This window comes from Lissotriton helveticus, chromosome 3_2, assembly GCF_964261635.1.
Source record: "Lissotriton helveticus chromosome 3_2, aLisHel1.1, whole genome shotgun sequence".
NCBI lineage: Eukaryota > Metazoa > Chordata > Amphibia > Caudata > Salamandridae > Lissotriton > Lissotriton helveticus.
Window position 1 is genome coordinate 486082727 of NC_136062.1, and position 25340 is coordinate 486108066.

The following is a 25340-nucleotide window of genomic DNA, read 5'->3' on the forward strand; positions in this document are numbered from 1 at the left end:
TGAATCACTGTACCCCTTAAGATATAACATCACTCACTGAGGGAATGAATCACTGTACCCCTTAAGATATAACATCACTCACTGAGGGAATGTATCACTGTACCCCTTAAGATATAACATCACTCACTGAGGGAATGTATCACTGTATCTCTTAAGATATAACATCACTCACTGTGGGAATGTATCACTGTATCTCTTGAGATATAACATCACTCACTGAGGGAATGTATCATTGCATCTCTTGAGATATAATATCACTCACTGTGGGAATGTATCTCTCTATCTCTTAAGATATAACATCACTCACTGAGGGAATGAATCACTGTACCCCTTAAGATATAACATCACTCACTGAGGGAATGTATCCCTGTACCTCTTAAGATACAACATCACTCACTGAGGGAATGTATCACTGTACCCCTTAAGATATAACATCACTCACTGAGGGAATGTATCACTGTATCTCTTAAGATATAACATCACTCACTGTGGGAATGTATCTCTGTATCTCTTGAGATATAACATCACTCACTGAGGGAATGTATCATTGCATCTCTTGAGATATAATATCACTCACTGTGGGAATGTATCTCTCTATCTCTTAAGATATAACATCACTCACTGAGGGAATGAATCACTGTACCCCTTAAGATATAACATCACTCACTGAGGGAATGTATCCCTGTACCTCTTAAGATACAACATCACTCACTGAGGGAATGTATCACTGTACCCCTTAAGATATAACATCACTCACTGAGGGAATGTATCACTGTATCACTTAAGATATAACATCACTCACTGAGGGAATGTATCACTCTATCACTTAAGATATAACATCACTCACCGAGGGAATGAATCACTGTATCTCTTAAGATATAACATCACTCACCGAGGGAATGTATCTCTGTACCTCTTGAGATATAACATCACTCACTGAGGGAATGTATCACTGTACCTCTTAAGATACAACATCACTCACTGAGGGAATGTATCTCTGTACCCCTTAAGATATAACATCACTCACTGAGGGAATGTATCTCTGTACCCCTTAAGATATAACATCACTCACTGAGGGAATGTATCACTGTATCACTTAAGATATAACATCACTCACTGAGGGAATGTATCTCTGTACCCCTTAAGATATAACATCACTCACTGAGGGAATGTATCACTGTATCACTAAAGATATAACATCACTCACTGAGGGAATGTATCTCTGTACCCCTTAAGATATAACATCACTCACTGAGGGAATGTATCACTGTACCCCTTAAGATATAACATCACTCACTGAGGGAATGTATCTCTGTACCCCTTAAGATATAACATCACTCACTGAGGGAATGTATCACTGTATCACTTAAGATATAACATCACTCACTGAGGGAATGTATCTCTGTACCCCTTAAGATATAACATCACTCACTGTGGGAATGTATCTCTGTACCTCTTGAGATATAATATCACTCACTGAGGGAATGTATCGTTGCATCTCTTAAGATATAACATCGCTCACTGAGGGAATGTATCACTCTATCTCTTAAGATATAACATCGCTCACTGAGGGAATGTATCGTTGCATCTCTTAAGATATAACATCGCTCACTGAGGGAATGTATCTCTGTACCTCTTGAGATATAATATCGCTCACCGAGGGAATGAATCACTGTATCTCTTAAGATATAACATCACTCACTGTGGGAATGTATCTCTGTACCTCTTGAGATATAATATCACTCACTGAGGGAATGTATCGTTGCATCTCTTAAGATATAACATCACTCACTGAGGGAATGTATCTCTGTACCTCTTGAGATATAATATCACTCACTGAGGGAATGTATCACTCTATCTCTTAAGATATAACATCGCTCACTGAGGGAATGTATCACTCTATCTCTTAAGATATAACATCGCTCACTGAGGGAATGTATCACTCTATCTCTTAAGATATAACATCGCTCACTGAGGGAATGTATCACTCTATCTCTTAAGATATAACATCGCTCACTGAGGGAATGTATCGTGGCATCTCTTAAGATATAACATCGCTCACTGAGGGAATGTATCACTCTATCTCTTAAGATATAACATCGCTCACTGAGGGAATGTATCGCTGTATCTCTTAAGATACAATATCCCTCCCTGAGGGAATGTTTCACTATCTTTTAAAATACAAGATAACTCAGTGGGGGAATGTATCACTCTATCTCTTAAAATACAAGACCACTCACTGAGGGAATGTATCTCTGTACATCTTAAGATATAATATCACTCACTGAGGGAATATATCACTGTATCTCTTAAGATACAACATCACTCACTGAGGGAATGTATCACTCTATCTCTTGAGATACATTCCCTCAGTGAGTGATGTTATATCTTAAGGGGTACAGAGATACATTCCCTCAGTGAGTGATGTTATATCTCTGTACCCCTTAAGATATAACATCACTCACTGAGGGAATGTATCTCTGTACCTCTTGAGATATAATATCGCTCACCGAGGGAATGAATCACTGTATCTCTTAAGATATAACATCACTCACTGTGGGAATGTATCTCTGTACCTCTTGAGATATAATATCACTCACTGAGGGAATGTATCACTCTATCTCTTAAGATATAACATCGCTCACTGAGGGAATGTATCACTCTATCTCTTAAGATATAACATCGCTCACTGAGGGAATGTATCACTCTATCTCTTAAGATATAACATCGCTCACTGAGGGAATGTATCACTCTATCTCTTAAGATATAACCGCTCACTGAGGGAATGTATCGTTGCATCTCTTAAGATATAACATCGCTCACTGAGGGAATGTATCTCTCTATCTCTTAAGATATAACATCACTCACTGAGGGAATGTATCTCTCTATCTCTTAAGATATAACATCACTCACTGAGGGAATGTATCACTCTATCTCTTAAGATATAACATCACTCACTGAGGGAATGTATCTCTCTATCTCTTAAGATATAACATCACTCACTGAGGGAATGTATCTCTCTATCTCTTAAGATATAACATCACTCACTGTGGAAATGTATCACTGTATCTCTTAAGATATAACATCGCTCACTGAGGGAATGTATCGTTGCATCTCTTAAGATATAATATCACTCACTGTGGGAATGTATCACTCTACCTCTTGAGATATAATATCACTCACTGTGGGAATGTATCTCTCTATCTCTTAAGATATAACATCACTCACTGAGGGAATGAATCACTGTACCCCTTAAGATATAACATCACTCACTGAGGGAATGTATCTCTGTACATCTTAAGATATAATATCACTCACTGTGGGAATGTATCTCTCTATCTCTTAAGATATAACATCACTCACTGAGGGAATGAATCACTGTACCCCTTAAGATATAACATCACTCACTAAGGGAATGTATCACTGTATCTCTTGAGATATAACATCACTCACTGAGGGAATGTATCATTGCATCTCTTGAGATATAATATCACTCACTGTGGGAATGTATCTCTCTATCTCTTAAGATATAACATCACTCACTGAGGGAATGAATCACTGTACCCCTTAAGATATAACATCACTCACTGAGGGAATGTATCCCTGTACCCCTTAAGATATAACATCACTCACTGTGGGAATGTATCACTGTATCTCTTAAGATATAACATCACTCACTGAGGGAATGTATCTCTGTACCTCTTGAGATATAATATCACTCACTGAGGGAATGTATCACTCTATCTCTTAAGATATAACATCGCTCACTGAGGGAATGTATCACTCTATCTCTTAAGATATAACATCGCTCACTGAGGGAATGTATCACTCTATCTCTTAAGATATAACATCGCTCACTGAGGGAATGTATCGTGGCATCTCTTAAGATATAACATCGCTCACTGAGGGAATGTATCACTCTATCTCTTAAGATATAACATCGCTCACTGAGGGAATGTATCGCTGTATCTCTTAAGATACAATATCCCTCCCTGAGGGAATGTTTCACTATCTTTTAAAATACAAGATAACTCAGTGGGGGAATGTATCACTCTATCTCTTAAAATACAAGACCACTCACTGAGGGAATGTATCTCTGTACATCTTAAGATATAATATCACTCACTGAGGGAATATATCACTGTATCTCTTAAGATACAACATCACTCACTGAGGGAATGTATCACTCTATCTCTTGAGATATAACATCACTCACTGAGGGAATGTATCTCTGTACCCCTTAAGATATAACATCACTCACTGAGGGAATGTATCTCTGTACCTCTTGAGATATAATATCGCTCACCGAGGGAATGAATCACTGTATCTCTTAAGATATAACATCACTCACTGTGGGTATGTATCTCTGTACCTCTTGAGATATAATATCACTCACTGAGGGAATGTATCGTTGCATCTCTTAAGATATAACAACGCTCACTGAGGGAATGTATGTCTGTATCTCTTAAGATATAACATCACTCACTGTGGGAATGTATCTCTGTACCTCTTGAGATATAATATCACTCACTGAGGGAATGTATCGTTGCATCTCTTAAGATATAACAACGCTCACTGAGGGAATGTATGTCTGTATCTCTTAAGATATAACATCACTCACTGTGGGAATGTATCTCTGTACCTCTTGAGATATAATATCACTCACTGAGGGAATGTATCACTCTATCTCTTAAGATATAACATCGCTCACTGAGGGAATGTATCACTCTATCTCTTAAGATATAACATCGCTCACTGAGGGAATGTATCACTCTATCTCTTAAGATATAACATCGCTCACTGAGGGAATGTATCACTCTATCTCTTAAGATATAACCGCTCACTGAGGGAATGTATCGTTGCATCTCTTAAGATATAACATCGCTCACTGAGGGAATGTATCACTCTATCTCTTAAGATACAATATCCCTCCCTGAGGGAATGTTTCACTATCTTTTAAAATACAAGATAACTCAGTGGGGGAATGTATCACTCTATCTCTTAAAATACAAGACCACTCACTGAGGGAATGTATCTCTGTACATCTTAAGATATAATATCACTCACTGAGGGAATATATCACTGTATCTCTTAAGATACAACATCACTCACTGAGGGAATTTATTTCTTAAGATACAAGATCACTTACTGAAGGAATGTATCACGGTATCTCTTAAAATACGTCATTCACTGAGAGAATGTAACATGGTACCCCCACCCACATGATAGCGCTCGTCAGCAGCGCCATCAGTCACCGTGAGAATGTGGTAAGCTCTCTCAGTGGCAAGACATGGTGCAGAGACAGAATATCGAGGTAAAAATATCAAATTGCACATATATTGTGGTAAAAATATCGTGGGTCAGGAATATTGACAGTAAAATCCTCGTGGTCATGAATAACGATTTTAGGTAAGTAATATCGGTTTAAAAATTATCGAAGTGTTTAATATCATTTGTAAAAATATAGTTGTTAAAACTATCGATTTTTTGCTAATGTTATGTATTTTAGTATATATTTTATATGTGTGTGATGTTTTTTTATAAGAATTGCTTGTATTTTTATTATATGTGTCAACATTTTAGTAGTTAATACTTTTTTTGAAATGTAATTTCGCGTTTTTAGTTCTGTAGCAGGTTGTGGGTTTATAGGGGAATAGAGTGGAAAGTAATGTAATTATATAAATGTTATTGATTTTTATATAGTAGCTATTTTTTTATTTAAACTTTGCGTTTTTAGTTCTGAAGCAGGTTGCGGGTTTATAGGGGAATTGGGTGGGAAGTAATTGGGAAACATCCTTTACAACGCAACTTTTACCACGCAGTGCCTTTACGACGCAACTTTTACAACGCAAACCATTACAACGCATTGCGCTGGGGGAGCGCTCTAGGATAGGGAATACGTTTAATTTACTGTCCAACACCTTCCCTAGTGTCCACGGGGACTGGAGTTGGAATAGTAAATTAAACTATTCACTATCCAGCGCCCCAAAGCACTATGCGTTGTAAAGGTATTCGTTGTAAATACCGCGTTGTAAAGGCATGCGATGTAAAGTATGCGTTGTAACGTCATTCATCCGAAGTAATTTAATTATATACATTTTATTGATAACTTATAGTAGTTATTAAAAAAAATGTAATCAAATCTTGAGTTTTTACTTCAGTAGCAGGGTTGTCAGTTTACAGTGAAATAGGGTGGGAAGTAATTTAAGTATATACATTTTATTGATTTTTTTATAGTAGTTATTATTTTTTTATTTGAAATTTAGTTTTTAGTTCCAATAACGGGTTGTGCGTTTATAGGGGAATAGGGCGGGACGTAATATAATTATATAAAATGTATTGAATAATTTGTATTTATTAATATTTGTTTAATTGTGATGTTATAGTGTCAAATGTGTAAATTAATGTATTAATACATGGTTTAATAATTCGTTGTTAATTAATTTAAGTTAACTAATTAGTAATTAATTAGGGTAATTGTGTAATTAATTTTAGGTGTGTTTTGTGGTATTTATAGGTGTAAATGGTGTGAAGGGTGGAAAGTAATTTTTTTATTGATGAATTATTTATTAGTTGTTAATTTAAATTAGCAATTAATTATGGTAATTGTGTAATTAATTGTAGGTGTCTATTGTGGTGTTTACAAGTGTAAATGGGGAAAGGGTGGGAAGTAGTTTATTTTCTATTGATGAATTATTAAACATTTGTAGTTGTAATTGTGTAATTAATTTTAGGTGTGTGTTGTGGATATTGCAGTGTTAAAAAATGTTTACTTAATGAATGTTTATTATCTTTTTGTATTAATATATTTTAAATTCATTATTAATTATGTTAATTATGGAAATATTTTTTTTTCTTAAATGTTGATATATTTTTATTGGTGTGGTGTTATAGGGTAGGAAATAAAATAAATATATTTATGTTTTAAATAATTTGTTTGTGAATATTTGTTCCTTTTAAATAAACATTGTTTATAAATGTATTTTTATATCATATTTGTAGTTTTTTTATATGTAATTAACATTATAATATGTATTCTTTTTATACGTTTAATAGATTTAATTGTATATTTTTTTTTAAATATTGTTTTGTATTTTAAAGATTTTTTAAATGGTATTAGAAATGTTTGTTTTTCTGCTATCCAATACTTTCCCTACTGTTGCACTCACTGGAGTGGGAATAGTAATTTTTACCCTTCCACTATCCAACAGTTTCCCTACTGTTGCACTTATTACAGTTAGAATAGCAAATTGAATTGTTTCGCTATCCAACATTTACCCTACTGTTGTATTTACTGTGTTGCGAAATGCACTTTGTTTTAATAGTTTAACGGTTCAATTAATTAGAGAATTGTTTTATTTAAAATTATTGATATATGAATAGAATTTATTTTTATATAATTTAAAAGTTTAAAAATTAAAGCTAATAGTTGATAAATTATTTTTAAGTAAATATATGTATATGTGTGAATGATTGTGTGTATATTTTTTTAATTAAGTTCAATTTTTATATTTAGTTAAAATGTGTATTAAATGTAATTTATTTTGTTAAAGATAATATTAATATTTTATATTTTTAACATATATCATTTTATTTATATGTTTTAGTCGATAGTCTTTACATCTATATTCTTAACTTCGATATTTTTGATTCAATATTTTTGTACTTACCTGTTTAAGTATAGGGAGTTGATATTTTTACTATCTATTTTGTTTTCTCTCGATATTTTCACCACCGATGTTTTTGCCATCGATATTCTATCAGTGAACCGCAAGACATCACTCACCGAAGGGAGTCACGTGGCCTTTCATCAGAAATGACCCCCCCATCTGGCACTTTTACTACACACACAGGTAAGGTACATCCTCCTCAGTGCGTGACCATGTGCCTCATACAGTCCATGGTGTGAGAGCAGGCACTGCTGCGTGAACCACAGTGCAGAGGGGTGGCACTGTTGAGTGAACCCCCATGTCGATGGCTGGCACCGCTGCATGAACCCCCGTGACGAGGGCTGGCACCGCTGCATGAACCCACGTGACGAGGGCTGACACCGCTGCCTGAACCCCTGGGCCGAGGGCTGGCACCGCTGCATGAACCCCTGTGACGAGGCTTGGCACCGCTGCATGACCCCCGTGACGAGGCTTGGCACCGCTGCATGAACCCCCGTGACGAGGCTTGGCACCGCTGCATGAACCCCCGTGACGAGGGCTGGCACCGCTGCATGAACCCCCGTGACGAGGGCTGGCACCGCTGCATGAACCCCCGTGACGAGGGCTGGCACCGCTGCATGAACCCCCGTGACGAGGGCTGGCACCGCTGCATGAACCCCCGTGACGAGGGCTGGCGCGCTGCATGTATCCCCGTGACGAAGGCTGGCACCGCTGCTTGAACCCCCGTGCTGAGGGCTGGCAAGGCTGCATGAACCCCGTGCCCAAAGGTTGGCACTGCTGCGTGATCCCCCATGGCGAGGGCTGGTGCTGCTGCGTGAACCCCCGTGACGAGGGCTGGCACCGCTGCATGAACCCCCGTGATGAGGGTTGGCACTGGAGCACGAACCCCCGTGACAAGGGCTGGCACCCCTGCATGAACCCCCCGTGACGAGGGCTGGCACTGGAGCATGACCCCCGTGACGAGGCTTGGCACCGCTGCATGAACCCCTGTGACGAGGCTTGGCACCGCTGCATGAACCCCCGTGACGAGGGCTGGCACCGCTGCATGAACCCCCGTGACGAGGGCTGGCACCGCTGCATGAACCCCCGTGACGAGGGCTGGCACCGCTGCATGAACCCCCGTGACGAGGGCTGGCACCGCTGCATGAACCCCCGTGACGAGGGCTGGCACTGGAGCATGAACCCCGTGACGAGGGATGGCACTGGAGCATGAACCCCGTGACGAGGGCTGGCACCGCTGCATGAACCCCCGTGACGAGGCTTGGCACCGCTGCATGAACCCCCGTGACGAGGCTTGGCACCGCTGCATGAACCCCCGTGACGATGGCTGGCACTGGAGCATGAACCCCGTGACGAGGGATGGCACTGGAGCATGAACCCCGTGACGAGGGCTGGCACTGGAGCACGAACCCACGTGCCGAGGGTTGGCACCGCTGCATGAACCCCCGTGATGAGGGCTGGCACTGGAGCACGAACCCCCGTGACGAGGCTTGGCACCGCTGCATGAACCCCCGTGACGAGGGCTGGCACCGCTGCATGTACCCCCGTGACGAGGGCTGGCACCGCTGCATGTACCCCCGTGATGAGGGCTGGCACCGCTGCATGAACCCCCGTGACGAGGCTTGGCACCGCTGCCTGAACCCCCGTGACGAGGGCTGGCACCGCTGCATGAACCCCTGTGACGAGGCTTGGCACCGCTGCATGAACCCCCGTGATGAGGGCTGGCACTGGAGCACGAACCCCCGTGACGAGGGCTGGCACCGCTGCATGAACCCCCATGATGAGGGCTGGCACTGCTGAATTAACCCTGTGCCCCAAGGCTGGCACAGCTGTGTGAATCCCCGTGCCAAGTGCTGGTACTGTTGCGTGAACTCCTGTGCCGAGGGCTGGCACGGCTGCATAAACCCCAGTGCCCCAAGGCTACCACTGCTGCATGAAACCCCGTGTCCAGAGCTGGCACTGGAGCATGAACCCCCGTGCCGAGGGCTGGTACCGCTGCGTGAACCCCCATGCCGAGGGCTGGTACCGCTGCGTGAACCCCTGTGCCAAGGGTAGGCACTGCTGAATGACCCCCGTGCCAAGGGCTGGCAATGGAGCACAAACCCATGTGCCGAGGCTGGCACTGGAGCACGAATCCCCATGCAGAAGGGCTGGCACTGCTGCATGAAAGCTGTGACAGGTGCATGAGAGCTGCAACAGGTGCATGAACTCTCCGCCTCTAGAGCAGGGCGTGAGAGCAGCAACAGGTGCATGAACTCTCTGCCTCTAGAGCAAGGTATGAGAGCTGCAACAGGTGCATGAACTCTCTGCCTCTAGAGCAGGACGTGAGAGCAGCAACAGGTGCATGAACTCTCTGCCTCTAGAGCAAGGTATGAGAGCTGCAACAGGTGCATGAACTCTCTGCCTCTAGAGCAAGGCTTGAGAGCTGCAACAGGTGCATGAACTCTGCCTCTAGAGAAAGGCATGAGAGCTGCAACAGGTGCATGAACTCTCTGCCTCTAGAGCAGGGCGTGAGAGCTGCAACAGGTGCATGAACTCTCTGCCTCTATAGCAGGGCGTGAGAGCAGAAACAGGTGCATGAACTCTCTGCCTCTAGAGCAGAGGGGTGAGAGCTGTGACAGGTGCATCAACTCTCTGCCTCTAGAGTAGGGCATGAGAGCTGCAACAGGTGCATGAACTCTCTGCCTCTAGAGCAGGGCGTGAGAGCAGAAACAGGTGCATGAACTCTCTGCCTCTAGAGCAAGGCATGAGAGCGGCAACAGGTGCATGAACTCTCTGCCTCTAGAGCAGGGCGTGAGAGCTGCAACAGGTGCATGAACTCTCTGCCTCTAGAGCAAGGCATGAGAGCGGCAACAGGTGCATGAACTCTCTGCCTCTAGAGCAGGGAGTGAGAGCGGCAACAGGTGCATGAACTCTCTGCCTCTAGAGCAGGATCTGAGAGCTGCAACAGGTGCATGAACTCTGCCTCTAGAGCAAGACATGAGAGCTGCAACAGGCGCATGAACTCTCTGCCTCTAGAGCAGGGCGTGAGAGCAGCAACAGGTGCATGAACTCTCTGCCTCTGGAGCAAGGTATGAGAGCTGCAACAGGCGCATGAACTCTCTGCCTCTAGAGCAGGGCTTGAGAGCGGCAACAGGTGCATGAACTCTCTCCCTCTAGAGCAGGGCGTGAGAACTGCAACAGGTGCATGAACTCTCTGCCTCTAGAGCAAGGTATGAGAGCTGCAACAGGTGCATGAACTCTCTGCCTCTAGAGCAGGGCGTGAGAACCGTGACAGGTGCATGAACTCTCTGCCTCTAGAGCAAGGCGTGAGAGCTGCAACAGGTGCATGAACTCTCTGCCTCTAGAGCAAGGTATGAGAGCTGCAACAGGCGCATGAACTCTCTGCCTCTAGAGCAGGGCTTGAGAGCGGCAACAGGTGCATGAACTCTCTGCCTCTAGAGCAGGGCGTGAGAACCGTGACAGGTGCATGAACTCTCTGCCTCTAGAGCAAGGCGTGAGAGCTGCAACAGGTGCATGAACTCTCTGCCTCTAGAGCAAGGTATGAGAGCTGCAACAGGCGCATGAACTCTCTGCCTCTAGAGCAGGGCGTGAGAGCTGCAACAGGTGCATGAACTCTCTACCTCTAGAGCAAGGTATGGTAGCTGCAACAGGTGCATGAACTCTCTGCCTCTAGAGCAGGGCGTGAGAGCAGCAACAGGTGCATGAACTCTCTGCCTCTAGAGCAGGGCGTGAGAGCAGCAACAGGTGCATGAACTCTCTACCTCTAGAGCAGGGCATGAGAGCTGCAACAGGTGCATGTACTCTCTGCCTCTAGAGCAAGGTATGAGAGCTGCAACAGGTGCATGAACTCTCTGCCTCTAGAGCAGGGCGTGAGAGCTGCAACAGGTGCATGAACTCTCTGCCTCTAGAGCAGGGCGTGAGAGCAGCAACAGGTGCATGAACTCTCTACCTCTAGAGCAGGGCATGAGAGCTGCAACAGGTGCATGCACTCTGTGCCTCTAGAGCAAGGTATGAGAGCTGCAACAGGTGCATGTACTCTCTGCCTCTAGAGCAAGGCATGAGAGCGGCAACAGGCGCATGAACTCCCTGCCTCTAGAGCAGGATCTGAGAGCAGCGACAGGCACATGAACTCTCTGCCTCTGGAGCAGGGCATGAGAGCTGCAACAGGTGATTGAACTCTCTGCCTCTAGAGCAGGGCGTGAGAGCAGCAACAGGTGCATGAACTCTCTGCCTCTAGAGCAGGGCGTGAGAGCAGCAACAGGTGCATGAACTCTCTACCTCTAGAGCAGGGCATGAGAGCTGCAACATGTGCATGTACTCTCTGCCTCTAGAGCAAGGTATGAGAGCTGCAACAGGTGCATGTACTCTCTGGCTCTAGAGCACGGTGTGAGAGCTGTAACATGTGCATGAACTCTCTGCCTCTAGAGCAGGGTGTGAGAGCTGTGACAGGTGCATGAACTCTCTGCCTCTAGAGCAGGGCTTGAGAGCTGCAACAGGTGCATGAACTCTGCCTCTAGAGCAAGGCATAAGAGCTGCAACAGGTGCATGAACTCTCGGCCTCTAGAGCAAGGCATGAGAGCAGCAACAGGTGCATGAACTCTCTGCCTCTAGAGCAGGATGTGAGAGCTGCAACAGGTGCATGAACTCTCTGCCTCTAGAGCACGGTATGAGAGCTGCAATAGGTGCATGAACTCTCTGCCTCTAGAGCAGGGCGTGAGAGCAGCAACAGGTGCATGAACTCTGCCTCTAGAGAAAGGTATGAGAGCTGCAACAGGTGCATGAACTCTCTGCCTCTAGAGCAGGGCGTGAGAGCTGCAAAAGGTGCATGAACTCCCTGCCTCTAGAGCAGGGCGTGAGAGCAGCAACAGGTGCATGAACTCTCTGCCTCTAGAGCAAGGTATGAGAGCTGCAACAGGTGCATGAACTCTCTGCCTCTAGAGCAGGGCGTGAGAGCAGCAACAGGTGCATGAACTCTCTGCCTCTAGAGCAGGGCGTGAGAGCAGCAACAGGTGCATGAACTCTCTGCCTCTAGAGCAGGATCTGAGAGCAGCGACAGGCACATGAACTCTCTGCCTCTGGAGCAGGGCATGAGAGCTGCAACAGGTGCATGAACTCTCTGCCTCTAGAGCAGGGCGTGAGAGCAGCAACAGGTGCATGAACTCTCTGCCTCTAGAGCAGGGCGTGAGAGCAGCAACAGGTACATGAACTCTCTGCCTCTAGAGCAGGATCTGAGAGCTGTTACAGGTGCATGAACTCTCTGCCTCTAGAGCAGGGCGTGAGAGCTGCAACAGGTGCATGAACTCTCTGCCTCTAGAGCAAGGCATGAGAGCGGCAACAGGTGCATGAACTCTCTGCCTCTAGAGCAAGGCATGAGAGCGGCAACAGGTGCATGAACTCTCTGCCTCTAGAGCAGGGCGTGAGAGCGGCAACAGGTGCATGAACTCTCTGCCTCTAGAGCAGGGCTTGAGATCTGCAACAGGTGCATGAACTCTGCCTCTAGAGCAAGACATGAGAGCTGCAACAGGCGCATGAACTCTCTGCCTCTAGAGCAAGGCATGAGAGCGGCAACAGGTGCATGAACTCTCTGCCTCTAGAGCAAGGCATGAGAGCTGCAACAGGTGCATGAACTCTCTGCCTCTAGAGCAAGGCATGAGAGCGGCAACAGGTGCATGAACTCTCTGCCTCTAGAGCAGGGCGTGAGAGCGGCAACAGGTGCATGAACTCTCTGCCTCTAGAGCAGGGCTTGAGAGCTGCAACAGGTGCATGAACTCTGCCTCTAGAGCAAGACATGAGAGCTGCAACAGGCGCATGAACTCTCTGCCTCTAGAGCAGGGCGTGAGAGCTGCAACAGGTGCATGAACTCTCTGCCTCGAGAGCAGGATCTGAGAGCAGTGACAGGTGCATGAACTCTCTGCCTCTAGAGCAAGGCATGAGAACTGTGACAGGTGCATGAACTCTCTACCTCTAGAGCAGTATGTGAGAGCTGCAACAGGTGCATGAACTCTCTGCCTCTAGAGCAGGGCGTGAGAGCTGCAACAGGTGCATGAACTCTCTGCCTCGAGAGCAGGGCATGAGAGCTGCAACAGGTGCATGAACTCTCTGCCTCTAGAGCAAGGCATGAGAACTGTGACAGGTGCATGAACTCTCTACCTCTAGAGCAGTATCTGAGAGCTGCAACAGGTGCATGAACTCTCTGCCTCTAGAGCAGGACCTGAGAGCTGTGACAGGTGCATGAACTCTCTGCCTCGAGAGCAGGGCGTGAGAGCTGCAACAGGTGCATGAACTCTCTGCCTCTAGAGCAGGGCGTGAGTGCTGCAACAGGTTCATGAACTCTGCCTCTGGAGCAAGGCGTGAGAGCTGTGACAGGTGCATGAACTCTCTACCTCTAGAGCAGGATCTGAGAGCAGTGACAGGTGCATGAACTCTGCCTCTGGAGCAGGGCGTGAGAGCTGCAACAGGTGCATGAACTCTCTGCCTCTAGAGCAGGGCATGAGAGCTGCAACAGGTGCATGAACGCTCTGCCTCTAGAGCAGAGGGGTGAGAGCTGCAACAGGTGCATGAACTCTCTGCCTCTAGAGCAGGGCATGAGAGCTGCAACAGGTGCATGAACTCTGAGCCTCTGGAGCAGGGCGTGAGAGCTGCAACAGGTGCATGAACTATCTGCCTCTAGAGCAGGGCTTGAGAGCTGCAACAGGTGCATGAACTCTCTACTCTAGAGCAGGATCTGAGAGCAGTGACAGGTGCATGAACTCTGCCTCTGGAGCAGGGCGTGAGAGCTGCAACAGGTGCATGAGCTCTCTTCCTCTAGAGCAGGGCATGAGAGCTGCAACAGGCGCATGAACTCTCTGCCTCTAGAGCAAGGCATGAGAGCTGCAACAGGTGCATGAACTCTCTGCCTCTAGAGCAAGGCATGAGAGCTGTGACAGGTGCATGAACTCTCTGCCTCTAGAGCAGGATCTGAGAGCTGCAACAGGTGCATGAACTCTCTGCCTCTAGAGCAGGGCGTGAGAGCTGCAACAGGCGCATGAACTCTGAGCCTCTGGAGCAGGGTGTGAGAGCTGCAACAGGTGCATGAACTCTCTTCCTCTAGAGCAAGGCATGAGAGCTGTGACAGGTGCATGAACTCTCTGCCTCTAGAGCAGGACGTGAGAGTTGCAACAGGTGCGTGAACTCTCTGCCTCTAGAGCAGGATCTGAGAGCAATGACAGGTGCATGAACTCTGCCTCTGGAGCAGGGTGTGAGAGCTGTGACAGGTGCATGAACTCTCTGCCTCTAGAGCAAGGCATGAGAGCTGTGACAGGTGCATCAACTCTCTGCCTCTAGAGTAGGGCGTGAGAGCTGCAACAGGTGCATGAACTCTCTGCCTCTAGAGCAGGGCTTGAGAGTAGCGACAGGTGCATGAACTCTCTGGCTCTAGAGCACGGCATGAGAGCTGCAACAGGTGCATGAACTCTCTGCCTCTAGAGCAGGGCTTGAGAGCTGTGACAGGTGCATCAACTCTCTGCCTCTAGAGTAGGGCGTGAGAGCTGCAACAGGTGCATGAACTCTCTGCCTCTAGAGCAGGGCTTGAGAGCAGCAACAGGTGCATGAACTCTCTGCCTCTAGAGCAGGGCGTGAGAGCTGCAACTGGTGCATGAGCTCTCTGCCTCTAGAGCAGGGCCTGAGAGCAGCGACAGGTGCATGAACTCTCTGCCTCTAGAGCATGGCGTGCGAGCTGCAACTGGTGCATGAGCTCTCTGCCTCTAGAGCAGGGCCTGAGAGCAGTGACAGGTGCATGAACTCTGCCTCTGGAGCAGGGCGTGAGAGCTGCAACAGGTGCATGAACTCTCTGCCTCTAGAGCAGGGCATGAGAGCTGCAACAGGTGCATGAACTCTCTGCCTCTACAGCAGGGCGTGAGAGCTGCAACAGGTGCATGAACTCTGCCTCTAGAGAAAGGCATGAGAGATGCAACAGGTGCATGAACTCTCTGGCTCTAGAGCACGGCATGAGAGCTGCAACAGGTGCATGAACTCTCTGCCTCTAGAGCAGGGCTTGAGAGCAGCGACAGGTGCATGAACTCTCTGCCTCTAGAGCAGGGCGTGAGAGCTGCAACGGGTGCATGAACTCTCTGCCTCTGGAGCAGGGCATGAGAGCTGCAACAGGTGCATGAACTCTCTGCCTCTAGAGCAGGGCTTGAGAGCAGCGACAGGTGCATGAACTCTCTGCCTCTAGAGCAGGGCGTGAGAGCTGCAACAGGTGCATGAACTCTCTGCCTCTAGAGCAGGGCGTGAGAGCTGTAACAGGTGCATGAACTCTGCCTCTAGAGCAGGGCGTGAGAGCTGCAACAGGTGCATGCACTCTCTGCCTCTAGAGCATGGCGTGAGAGCTGCAACAGGTGCATGAACTCTCTGCCTCTAGAGCAGGGCGTGAGAGATGCAACAGGTGCATGAACTCTCTGCCTCTAGAGCAGGGCGTGAGAGCTGCAACAGGTGCATGAACTCTCTGCCTCTAGAGCAGGGCTTGAGAGCAGCAACAGGTGCATGAACTCTCTGGCTCTAGAGCAGGGCGTGAGAGCTGCAACAGGTGCATGAACTCTGCCTCTGTAGCAGGGCGTGAGAGCTGCAACTGGTGCATGAGCTCTCTGCCTCTAGAGCGGGGCCTGAGAGCAGCGACAGGTGCATGAACTCTCTGCCTCTAGAGCAGGGCGTGAGAGCTGCAACTGGTGCATGAGCTCTCTGTCTCTAGAGCAGGGCCTGAGAGCAGTGACAGGTGCATGAACTCTGCCTCTGGAGCAGGGCGTGAGAGCTGCAACAGGTGCATGAACTCTCTGCCTCTAGAGCAGGGCATGAGAGCTGCAACAGGTGCATGAACTCTCTGCCTCTACAGCAGGGCGTGAGAGCCGCAACAGGTGCATGAACTCTGCCTCTAGAGAAAGGCATGAGAGCTGCAACAGGTGCATGAACTCTCTGCCTCTAGAGCAAGACATGAGAACTGTGACAGGTGCATGAACTCTCTGCCTCTAGAGCAGGGCCTGAGAGCTGCAACAGGTGCATAAACTCTCTGCCTCTAGAGCAGGGCCTGAGAGCTGCAACAGGTGCATGCACTCTGCCTCTGGAGCAGGGCGTGAGAGCTGTGACAGGTGCATGAACTCTCTGCCTCTAGAGCAGGGCATCAGAGCTGCAACAGGTGCATAAACTCTCTGGCTCTAGAGCAAGGTATGAGAGCTGCAACAGGTGCATGAACTCTCTGCCTCTAGAGCAAGGCCTGAGAGCTGTGACAGGTGCATGAACTCTGTGCCTCTGGAACAAGGCATGAGAGCTGCAACAGGTGCATGAACTCTGCCTCTGGAGCAGGGCGTGAGAGCTGTGACAGGTGCATGAACTCTCTGCCTCTAGAGCAGGGCATCAGAGCTGCAACAGGTGCATAAACTCTCTGGCTCTAGAGCAAGGTATGAGAGCTGCAACAGGTGCATGAACTCTCTGCCTCTAGAGCAAGGCCTGAGAGCTGTGACAGGTGCATGAACTCTGTGCCTCTGGAGCAAGAGATACTGGTGTGCCTCTAGAGCAGGACACACAGGGCACAGAAGACTTCTAGAGCAGGACACACAGGGCACAGGACCCCCTGTGTGCCTCTAGAGCAGGAGACACAGGGCACAGGACCCTCTGTGAGCCTCCAGAGCAGGACACACAGGGCACAGGACCCTCTGTGTGCCTCTAGAGCAGGACACACAGGGCACAGGACCCCCTGTGTGCCTCTAGAGCAGGAGACACAGGGCACAGGACCCTCTGTGTGCCTCTAGAGCAGGAGACACAGGGCACAGGAGACCTCTAGAGAAGGACACACAGGGCACAGGACCCCCTGTGTGCCTCTAGAGCAGGAGACACAGGGCACAGGACCCCTGTGTGCCTCTAGAGCAGGAGACACAGGGCACAGGAGACCTCTAGAGCAGGACACACAGAGCACAGGACCCCCTGTGTGCCTCTAGAGCAGGAGAGACAGTGCACAGGACCCTATGTGTGCCTCTAGAGCAGGACACACAGAGCACAGGACCCCCTGTGTGCCTCTAGAGCAGGACACACAGGGCACAGGACCCCCTTTGTGCCTCTAGAGCAGGAGACACAGAGCACAGGACCCTATGTGTGCTTCTAGAGCAGGACACACAGGGCACAGGACCCCCTGTGTGCTTCTAGAGCAGGAGACACAGAGCACAGGACCCCCTGTGTGCCTCTAGAGCAGGACACACAGGGCACAGGACCCCCTGTGTGCCTCTAGAGCAGAAGACACAGGGCACAGGACCCCCTGTGTGCCTCTAGAGCAGGACACACAGGGCACAAGAGACCTCTAGAGCAGGACACACAGGGCACAAGACCCTCTGTGTGCCTCTAGAGCAGGACACACAGGGCACAGGACCCCCTGTGTGCCTCTAGAGCAGGAGACACAGGGCACAGGACCCCCTGTGTGCCTATAGAGCAGGACACACAGAGCACAGGACCCCCTGTGTGCCTCTAGAGCAGAAGACACAGGGCACAGGACCCTATGTGTGCCTCTAGAGCAGGACACACAGGGCACAGGAGACCTCTAGAGCAGGAGACCCAGAGCACAGGAGACCTCCAGAGCAGGACACACAGGGTACAGGACCCCCTGTGTGCCTCTAGAGCAGAAGACACAGGGCACAGGACCCTATGTGTGCCTCTAGAGCAGGACACACAGGGCACAAGAGACCTCGAGAGCAGGACACACAGGACACAAGACCCTCTGTGTGCCTCTACAGCAGGACACACAGGGCACAGGACCCCCTGTGTGCCTCTAGAGCAGAAGACACAGGGCACAGGACCCTATGTGTGCCTCTAGAGCAGGACACACAGCGCACAGGAGACCTCTAGAGCAGGACACACATGGCACAGGACCCCCTGTGTCCCTCTAGAGCAGGGCACACAGGGCACAGGACCCCCTGTATGCCTCTAGAGCAGGAGACACAGGGCACAGGACCCCCTGTGTGCCTCTAGAGCAGGACACACAGGGCACAGGAGACCTCTAGAGCAGGACACACAGGGCACAGGACCCCCTGTGTCCCTCTAGAGCAGGACACACAGGGCACAGGACCCCCTGTATGCCTCTAGAGCAGGAGACACAGGGCCCCCTGTGTGCTTCTAGAGCAGGAGACACAGAGCACAGGAGACCTCTAGAGCAGGACACACAGAGCACAGGACCCCCTGTGTGCCTCTAGAACAGGACACACAGAGCACAGGACCCTCTGTGTACCTCTAGAGCAGGACACACAGGGCACAAAACGCCCTGTGTGCCTCTAGAGCAGGACACACAGAGCACAGGACCCTCTGTGTGCCTCTAGAGCAGGACACACAGAGCACAGGACCCTCTGTGAGCCTCTAGAGCAGGACACACAGGGCACAGGAGACCTCTAGAGCAGGACACACAGGGCACAAAACGCCCTGTGTGCCTCTAGAACAGGACACACAGAGCACAGGACCCTCTGTGTGCCTCTAGAGCAGGACACACAGAGCACAGGAGCCCCTGTGTGCCTCTAGAGCAGGACACACAGGGCACAGGACCCTCTGTGTGCGTCTAGAGCAGGACACACAGGGCACAGGACCCCCTGTGTGCCTCTAGAGCAGGACACACAGGGCACAGGACCCCCTGTGTGCCTCTAGATCAGGACTCACAGGGCACAGGACCCCCTGGGTGCTTCTAGAGCAGGAGACACAGAGCACAGGACCCCCTGTATGCCTCTAGAGCAGGACACACAGGGCACAGGAGACTTTTAGAGCAGGAGACACAGGGCACAGGAGACCTCTAGAGAAGGACACACAGGGCACAGGACCCCCTGTGTGCCTCTAGAGCAGGAGACACAGGGCACAGGACCCCCTGGGTGCTTCTAGAGCAGGACACACAGAGCACAGGACCCTCTGTGTACCTCTAGAGCAGGACACACAGGGCACAGGATACCTCTAGAGCAGGACACACAGAGCACAGGACCCTCTGTGTACCTCTAGAGCAGGACACACAGGGCACAGGACCCTCTGTGTACCTCTAGAGCAGGACACACAGGGCACAGGATACCTCTAGAGCAGGACACACAGGGCACAGGAGACCTCTAGAGAAGGACACACAGGGCACAGGACCCTCTGTGTACCTCTAGAGCAGGACACACAGGGCACAGGATACCTCTAGAGCAGGACACACAGGGCACAGGATACCTCTAGAGCAGGACACACAGGGCACAGGACCCCCTGTGTCCCTCTAGAGCAGGACACACAGGGCACAGGACCCCCTGTGTCCCTCTAGAGCAGGACACACAGGGCACAGGACCCTCTGTGTACCTCTAGAGCAGGACACACAGGGCACAGGATACCTCTAGAGCAGGACACACAGGGCACAGGATACCTCTAGAGCAGGACACACAGGGCACAGGACCCCCTGTGTCCCTCTAGAGCAGGACACACAGGGCACAGGACCCCCTGTGTCCCTCTAGAGCAGGACTCACAAGGCACATGACCCCCTGTGTGCCTCTAGAGCAGGAGACACAGGGCACAGGAGACCTCTATAGCAGGACACACAGGGCACAGGACCCCCTGTGTGCCTCTAGAGCAGGAGACACAGGGCACAGGAGACCTCTATAGCAGGACACACAGGGCACAGGATACCTCTAGAGCAGGACACACAGGGCACAGGACCCCCTGTGTGCCTCTAGAGCAGGAGACACAGGGCACAGGATACCTCTAGAGCAGGAGACACAGGGCACAGGACCCCCTGTATGCCTCTAGAGCAGGAGACACAGGGCACAGGATACCTCTAGAGCAGGAGACACAGGGCACAGGAGACCTCTATAGCAGGACACACAGGGCACAGGATACCTCTAGAGCAGGACACACAGGGCACAGGACCCCCTGTGTGCCTCTAGAGCAGGAGACACAGGGCACAGGATACCTCTAGAGCAGGAGACACAGGGCACAGGACCCCCTGTATGCCTCTAGAGCAGGAGACACAGGGCACAGGATACCTCTAGAGCAGGAGACACAGGGCACAGGAGACCTCTATAGCAGGACACACAGGGCACAGGATACCTCTAGAGCAGGACACACAGAGCACAGGACCCTCTGTGTACCTCTAGAGCAGGACACACAGGGCACAGGATACCTCTAGAGCAGGACACACAGGGCACAGGATACCTCTAGAGCAGGACACACAGGGCACAGGACCCCCTGTGTGCCTCTAGAGCAGGAGACACAGGGCACAGGACCCTCTGTGTGCCTCTAGAGCAGGAGACACAGGGCACAGGACCCCCTTTGTGCCTCTAGAGCAGAAGACACAGTGCACAGGACCCCCTGTGTGCCTCTATAGCAGGACACACAGAGCACAGGACCCCCTGTGTGCCTCTGGAGAAGGGCACCGGAGCCCTCTGTGTCCATAGGAGCCCTCCACGGGGGCCCAGTCAGGTCTGCACAGGTGCAGGGCCCCCGTATCCTCACATACAACAAGAAGTGAGAGGCCCCCGCCGCAGGAGCACGCGGCCGGAAGAGCAGGAGGTGGAAACTTCAAGGTGCAGGAACCCGCTGTGTGTCCCTGACCCGGGGACAAAGGACCCCTCCGGGGCCCCCAGCTGGCAGGTTCTAGGGCAGCCTCGAGGAGTCGAAAGCTGCGCTTGGGAGCAGATCTACAAGTTTCAGGCACCCGAGGGAGAAGAGGGCGAGGGGCCTGGGACTGAGGAGGGCCCAACCTGGGCCCCGGGAGTCCAGAAGAGCCCCCCACCCCACCCCCGCACCCCACTGGGCACGCGCCGAGCTAGAAAGGAGCCGGGAATGGCGGGTCACCCCCAGGAAATAGGGGGCACCCTAGGGCATGAGGAACGCCCCCTATGCTTAAAAGTACCAAAACCTAAAGGAAGCCCCCCTCCCCGCCCCCAGAGTGAGGGTAAAGCGACCCCCGCCCCTGAGGTCGACTTGAACCCCTATACCCTAGTCCAAGGGTGGAGCTATCCATCACAGTTTGAGGGTACTCACCCCCCCAAAAGGCCGAGGAGGCAACTTTCACCAACGAAGTAAAGCACCCCCAGGCAGAGCCTGACCCCCCCCCCCCAGGGGACCAAAGCTGAGGCTACACCCCCAAAGCGGAGACTGAGCCCCCAATCAAAGGCTGGGGCAAAAATACACAAAAAGCAGAATGACCCTAACCCCCCCCCCCCCCCGGCGAACCAAAGTTTAAACTAAAACCCCAAATCACAGACTTAGACCCCCCCATTCAAAGACTGAGGCAAAAATACCCCAATAACAGATCAGATCCACCCCCAGGTAAAGGGGAGACGAGCCCACAAACCAAGAAAGGACTGAGGTTGAATCTGGAAGAGACCCCCCCCCTCCCAGTGGGGGCTTTAATCAGACCCCACCCCCCCGTCACCCCCCTCCCCCGGCGCAAGGACCCCAGCTCACCTGTCACCCACAGCAGCGAGGCCAGCATCAGCCAGTGGGGGGGCCCCGGTGACCCCATGGCAGGGGGTGTCCGGGCCCCTCGAGGAGCAGCAGATCTGGGGTCAAAGGTCAGGGCACAAGATTCCGATAGATCCCAAATGAAGTCAAAGGCCACGGGATCCCGACAGAGGTCACAGCGTCCAAACAGGGGTCAATCCAAGCCAAGGTCAAAGGTCAGCGGACCCCAGCGGGGCCTGAAGTCAGAGGCTCCCCGCGGAGTTCACATGTTTCCAAAGATGGTCAAAGCAGCGATCCATGGAGGGAGGGGGGGGGGTCCCCAGGAGTGGGGTGAGAGGGGGTCCGGGGAGAGCTGGGGGTGCAGGTCCCGTGGCCCAGCGAGGCTTCAAGGCGCCCCTGCACTCTCGCCCGTCACTCCTCTCTCCGATGAGTCCGATCCCCTCTTGTCTCCTCCTTCAGGCCCCCTCCTCTCCTCCCACGCAGGTCTCACCCCGGCACTCTCCCCAGTGCCCCGAGAAGTGTCTGCCCCGAGTCCGTGCCCTCTGAGTCCGTGCCCTCTGAGTCCGTGCACTCTCCCCCCAGCCTGTGTGCGCTCCTCCTGCCCCGACACTCTCAGGCCTCTCTGCCCGGAGTCCGTGCACTCTCTTCCCAGCCTTTGTGCGCTCCTCCTGCCCCGACACTCTCAGGCCTCTCTGCCCGGAGTCCGTGCCCTCCTCGTCCGTGCACTCTCTCCCCAGCCTGTGTGCGCTCCTCCTGCCCCGACACTCCCAGGCCTCTCTGCCCGGAGTCCGTGCACTCTCTCCCCAGCCTGTGTGCGCTCCTCCTGCCCCGACACTCTCAGGCCTCTCTGCCCGGGGTGCGTGCACTCTCTCCCCAGCCTGTGCGCTCCTCCTGCCCCGACACTCTCAGGCCTCTCCCCCCGTCTGCCTCGGACTCTCCAGCGCTCCAGGCACAGCAGCTCTGGACTGTACCACTCCCTGCAAGGGGGGTGGGGGTGCCACCTCCAGCAGGAGGGGGACTCCAAAACCCTGATCCGGGGAGGCGCAGCCGCCTCGCCCCCGACTCCACCCTCCACCCCTGCCACCCCCCCTGCACCGGCAGCACTTGGTCCGCTCCCAATCTCCACCCCGTTTACTCCACCCCCTACTCCCCCAGCACTTGGTCTGATCCCAGACTTCACTGCTGGAGACAAACTTCTTCAAAGGGAAACTGGAGACGAGGAGGTTTGGACGCTGCACGGAACAGAAGCACTGCACGGAGCCTGTGCACTGCACTGCACCCAGCAGAAGCACTGCACGGATCCTCCGACCTGACACTACAACTGACTGCACTGCACTGCACTAAGCACTGCACCCAACAGAAGCACTGCATGGAACCTGACTGCACTGCACGGAGCCTCCGACCTGACACTGCAACTGACTGCACTGAGCACTGCACCCAGCAGAAGCACAGCACGGATCCTCCGACCTGACACTACAACTGACGGCACTGCACTGCACTAAGCACTGCACCCAACAGAAGCACTGCACGGAACCTGACTGCACTGCACTGCACAGAGCCTCCGACCTGACACTGCAACTGACTGCACTGCACTGAGCACTGCACCCAACGGAAGCACTGCACAGAACCTCCAACCTGAAAATACAACTGTCGGCACTGCACTGAGCACTGCACCCAACGGAAGCACTGCACGGAACCTCCGACCTGACACCACAACTGACGGCACTGCATTGCACTGAGCACTGCACCCAACGGAAGCACTGCACGGAACCTGTGCACCTAACACTACAACTGACTGCACTGCACTGAGCACTGCAGCCAACGGAAGCACTGCACAGAACCTCCAACCTGAAAATACAACTGACGGCACTGCACTGAGCCCTGCACCCAACGGAAGCACTGCACAGAACCTCCGACCTGACACTACAACTGATGTCACTGCACTGAGCACTGCACCCAACGGAAGCACTGCACGGAACCTGTGGACCCATTACTACATCCGACTGTACTGCACTGCACTGCACTGAGCACTGCACTACACCCAACAGAAGCACTGCATGGAACCTGTGCACCTAACACTACAACTGACTGCACTGCACTGAGAACTGCACTCAACGGAAGCACTGCACAGAATCTCTGACCTGAAAATACAACTGACGGCACTGCACTGAACACTGCACCCAACGGAAGCACTGCACGGAACCTCCGACCTGACACTACAACTGATGTCACTGCACTGCACTGAGCCCAACGGAAGCACTGCACGGAACCTGTGCACCTAACTCGACAAATGTCTGCACTGCACTGAGCACTACACCCAACGAAAGCACTGCACAGAACCTCCGACCTGACAATACGACTGATGGCACTGCACTGAGCACTGCACCCAACGGAAGCACTGCACGGAACCTCCGACCTGACACTGCAACTGACTGCACAGAGCATGGCACCCAACAGAAGCACTGCACGGAGCCTGTGCACCTAACACTACAACTAACTGCACTGCACTGAGCACTGCACTCAATGGAAGCACTGCAAGGAACCTCCGACATGACACTACAACTGATGTCACTGCACTGCATTGAGCACTGCACCCAACGGAATCACTGCACGGAACCTCCGACCTGACACTACAACTGATGTCACTGCACTGCACTGAGCACTGCACCCAACCGAAGCACTGCATGGAACCTGACTGCACTGCACCCAACGGAAGCACTGCATGGAACCTCCAACCTGATGCTACAACTGACTGCACTGAGCACTGCACCCAACAGATGAACTGCACGGGACCTGTGCACCTAACACTACAACCGACTGTACTACACTGCACTGAGCACTGCACCCAACAGAAGCACTGCACGGAACCTGTGCACCTAACACTACAACTGACTGAACTGCACTGCACTGAGCACTGCACTCAACGGAAGCATTGCACAGAACCTCCGACCTGACACTACAACTGATGGCACTGCACTGCACTGAGCACTGCACCCAACGGAAGCACTGCACGGAACCTGTGCACCTAACACTACAACCGACTGTACTGCACTGCACTGAACACTTCACTACACCCAACAGAAGCACTGCACGGAACCTGTGCACCTAACACTACAACTGACTGCACTGCATTGAGCACTGCACCCAACGGAAGCACTGCACAGAACCTCCAACCTGAAAATACAACTGACGGCACTGCACTGAGCACTGCACCCAACGGAAGCACTGCACAGAACCTCCGACCTG

At 51.1% G+C, this 25340-nt stretch overlaps 2 protein-coding genes across 9 annotated transcripts in view; both read right to left on the bottom strand.

Moving 5' to 3' along the window:
- Positions 1–23019, bottom strand: part of LRP4 (LDL receptor related protein 4) — a 356895-nt gene extending 333876 nt beyond the window's left edge. For 5 of the 8 annotated variants that reach the window (XM_078684436.1, XM_078684434.1, XM_078684433.1 and 2 more), the window contains exon 1: positions 22098–22294. In XM_078684436.1, coding sequence (XP_078540562.1) covers positions 22098–22155 — 58 coding nt within the window. In that variant the 5' untranslated portion in view covers positions 22156–22294. Of the gene's footprint in view, positions 1–22097 lie in introns of all 8 variants that reach the window. The other 3 variants (XM_078684432.1, XM_078684437.1, XM_078684435.1) reach the window with 2 other exon arrangements.
- LOC144826376 (uncharacterized) lies at positions 6847–10304 on the bottom strand. The gene is made up of 3 exons (XM_078684704.1): positions 8939–10304; positions 8249–8872; positions 6847–8184 (listed from the first exon to the last, which is right to left on the bottom strand). Exons 1-3 carry the CDS (start codon positions 9010–9012, stop codon positions 7890–7892), a joined length of 993 nt encoding a protein of 330 aa, XP_078540830.1. The 5' UTR covers positions 9013–10304; the 3' UTR covers positions 6847–7889.
- Positions 23020–25340: the final 2321 nt, after the last annotated feature.